Source organism: Charadrius vociferus, unplaced genomic scaffold, assembly GCF_000708025.1.
Source record: "Charadrius vociferus isolate BGI_N301 unplaced genomic scaffold, ASM70802v2 scaffold263, whole genome shotgun sequence".
Taxonomy (NCBI): Eukaryota; Metazoa; Chordata; class Aves; order Charadriiformes; family Charadriidae; genus Charadrius; species Charadrius vociferus.
In genome coordinates this window covers 2170661-2172959 of record NW_009647769.1, presented here as the reverse complement: position 1 = coordinate 2172959, position 2299 = coordinate 2170661, and the positions used below count along the sequence as shown (strand labels likewise).

The following is a 2299-nucleotide window of genomic DNA, read 5'->3' as shown; positions in this document are numbered from 1 at the left end:
ACTGGTCATATTTCAATGAGACATTAAAAAAACATGCTTGTGTGCATTTTTTTTAAAATTGCTGTTGCTAGCGTCTGCACAACAGGTAGTGAAAGCTGATTCTACGGAGATTGGTTTTGTACTTTCTACATAAGACTGGCAGAACAATTGTCAGTTGTCTTGTTGCTCATGTTTAAATCCACACCCTTGAGCTGTGATTCAGCAAATTCCCAGAGTAACTCTGGTCTGAAACCCGGGTTCCTCCTTGTCCTGTCCTGCCGGGGGTGGATTTCCCCTAGAGAAGCCAATGAACAAAAGCTGATTTATTTCTGTATGCAAGGAGGAGGAAACTTGCTCCACCATCTCCCCACCTCTTCCTGCAAAATGTTGGCTCTCTTTTGCCCTGATCACTTCAGGCCGCGAATGAAAATGGAAGTTAGCAGCAGCAGAGCTGGGATATAGAAATTATTGTTTCCAGCGGTGCTCCCTGGCTCGGCTCCACACCTCGTAAATAATAGCTCTCACTTCAGTTCAGCTACGAAGAGAAGCAAAAGCAAGCTGTCTGTGTCTTTCTTCAGCAAACCTAAGGAGCCCTTTTGGAGTGGCAGAACTGACCACTCTGTTATTAACTGACTTTATAGAGGAAATACGCTTGCTTTCTTTTTTTGGCTGCAATTTTTTTTTTTCCACGGGTGTGACAGCATTTTGATGGGGAAGCTGATCTCCAAAGGCCAACGCAAAAGAGATGCTCGAGTTGTCATGCTGGGGCTCGACTTCGCTGGCAAATCCACCCTTCTCTACAAACTGAAGAGCGGCCGGGCTGTGGAGACCTGCCCAACGGTGGGCTTCAATGTGGAGTCTCTGCAAACGCCCTGTCGCATATCCTTCACCCTCTGGGATGTCGGCGGACAAGGCAGCCTGCGGGCAAGCTGGCCTGACTACCTGGAGGACACCAAGACCCTCATCTTTGTGCTCGACAGCACAGACACGGCCCGGCTGCCTGAAGCAGCGGCGGCACTGGAGGAAGCACTGAGCCACCCCAGCATGGCCGGCGTCCCCGTCCTCCTCCTGGCCAACAAGCAGGAGGTGCCGGGAGCACTGGCTCCCACCGAGCTGGGGGAGAGGCTTGCGCGGGGGCAGCTGGTGGGGCGCCGCTGGGTGCTCCAGGGGTGCAGCGCCCACACCGGAGAAGGCCTGCAGGAAGCCCTGGCCATCCTGGGAGAGCTGCTGCGGGGTCTGGAGCAGAGCTCTCCATCCCAAGAGCTGCCCCTCGCAGGGCCGGCGGGGAGGAGGGAAGCCCCAGGGCAAACCTGAACCTTGAGCGGATCCTTCCCACCCATTGCTGCCTGCAGATTTGCCACGGAGGATCCCAGCCTCCAAGTGCCCCCTAAAATGAGCAGACCTGCAGTTGGCATATGCCACGCTGAAAAACACCCAGCCGCTTGCCACTGAAACCCACCAGGAAGACCTCTGAGCAAAACTCCCACTGTGGAGCATTTTTGGCTCCATCTCTTGGACCCTCATCACTGGCCACAGCTTGTCCCACAGTCGCCAGGCTCTGCTCATCCATCGTGTCTGTGTCCAGTGCTTCAGCAGGGATGCTTTTTCCCAGAGCACTATAAATTATACCAGGGATGCACACAAGGGACAGATGGGGTTATTTTCATTCCGTGACTCGCAGCCCCATCGCCCCTGATGGGGTGATCCCCACAAGGTGGGTGTTTGGACATGCCCCATGCTGCTTCTTGCTCAGCTCACATCACACATTGATCAGCTGGAAAAGCAGCAGCTGCTAAAAGGGAATGGCTGAACAGGAGCAGCGTGAGCACAGGACTTCGAACAGCCGACAACTAATTTTAATGCGGTTTTAATGCGTCATCTACGGGTATAATCTTCGAGCCATGGAAGTGAGTCAGGATTGGATGGCATAATGTGGTTCAAGGATGTGTATGTATTTATTTCTGCATTTCTTGGTTTGGGTCTTTCTTTTCCATTTGTTATTTTTATCAAATACTGACTTCATGAAAATGGTACCTCATTTTCCTTGGGTTATGTTTAAATATAAAGAAATCAAATCTGACTTTAGATGCTTGGAAACATGTCTGCATGGCCAGTGAACCTCTAAATATCCTCATAGTGTCCTGAATAGCCAAGATGAAGCCCCATCTCTCAGACTTTCTGAAACTGGATGAGACCACTCTACGGGCAATGACTGGTGACCATGGGCGCCTATGGGCACAGGCAGGTTGGTAACCAAAGGGCTCTCCATGCTCAGCTGCGTCGGGGGCAGTCAAAATGCCCGGGGCAGCTCACCACAGGG

General features: G+C 52.0%; 1 protein-coding gene across 1 annotated transcript in view; it reads left to right on the top strand.

Annotated features, from left to right (window-relative positions):
- The first annotated feature begins 687 nt into the window (after positions 1-687).
- Positions 688-2299, top strand: part of ARL11 (ADP-ribosylation factor-like 11) — a 4245-nt gene continuing 2633 nt past the window's right edge. The window contains exon 1 of the mRNA XM_009882393.1: positions 688-1213. Within this exon, the coding sequence (XP_009880695.1) occupies positions 688-1213 (526 nt within the window). The remainder of the gene's footprint in view (positions 1214-2299) is intronic.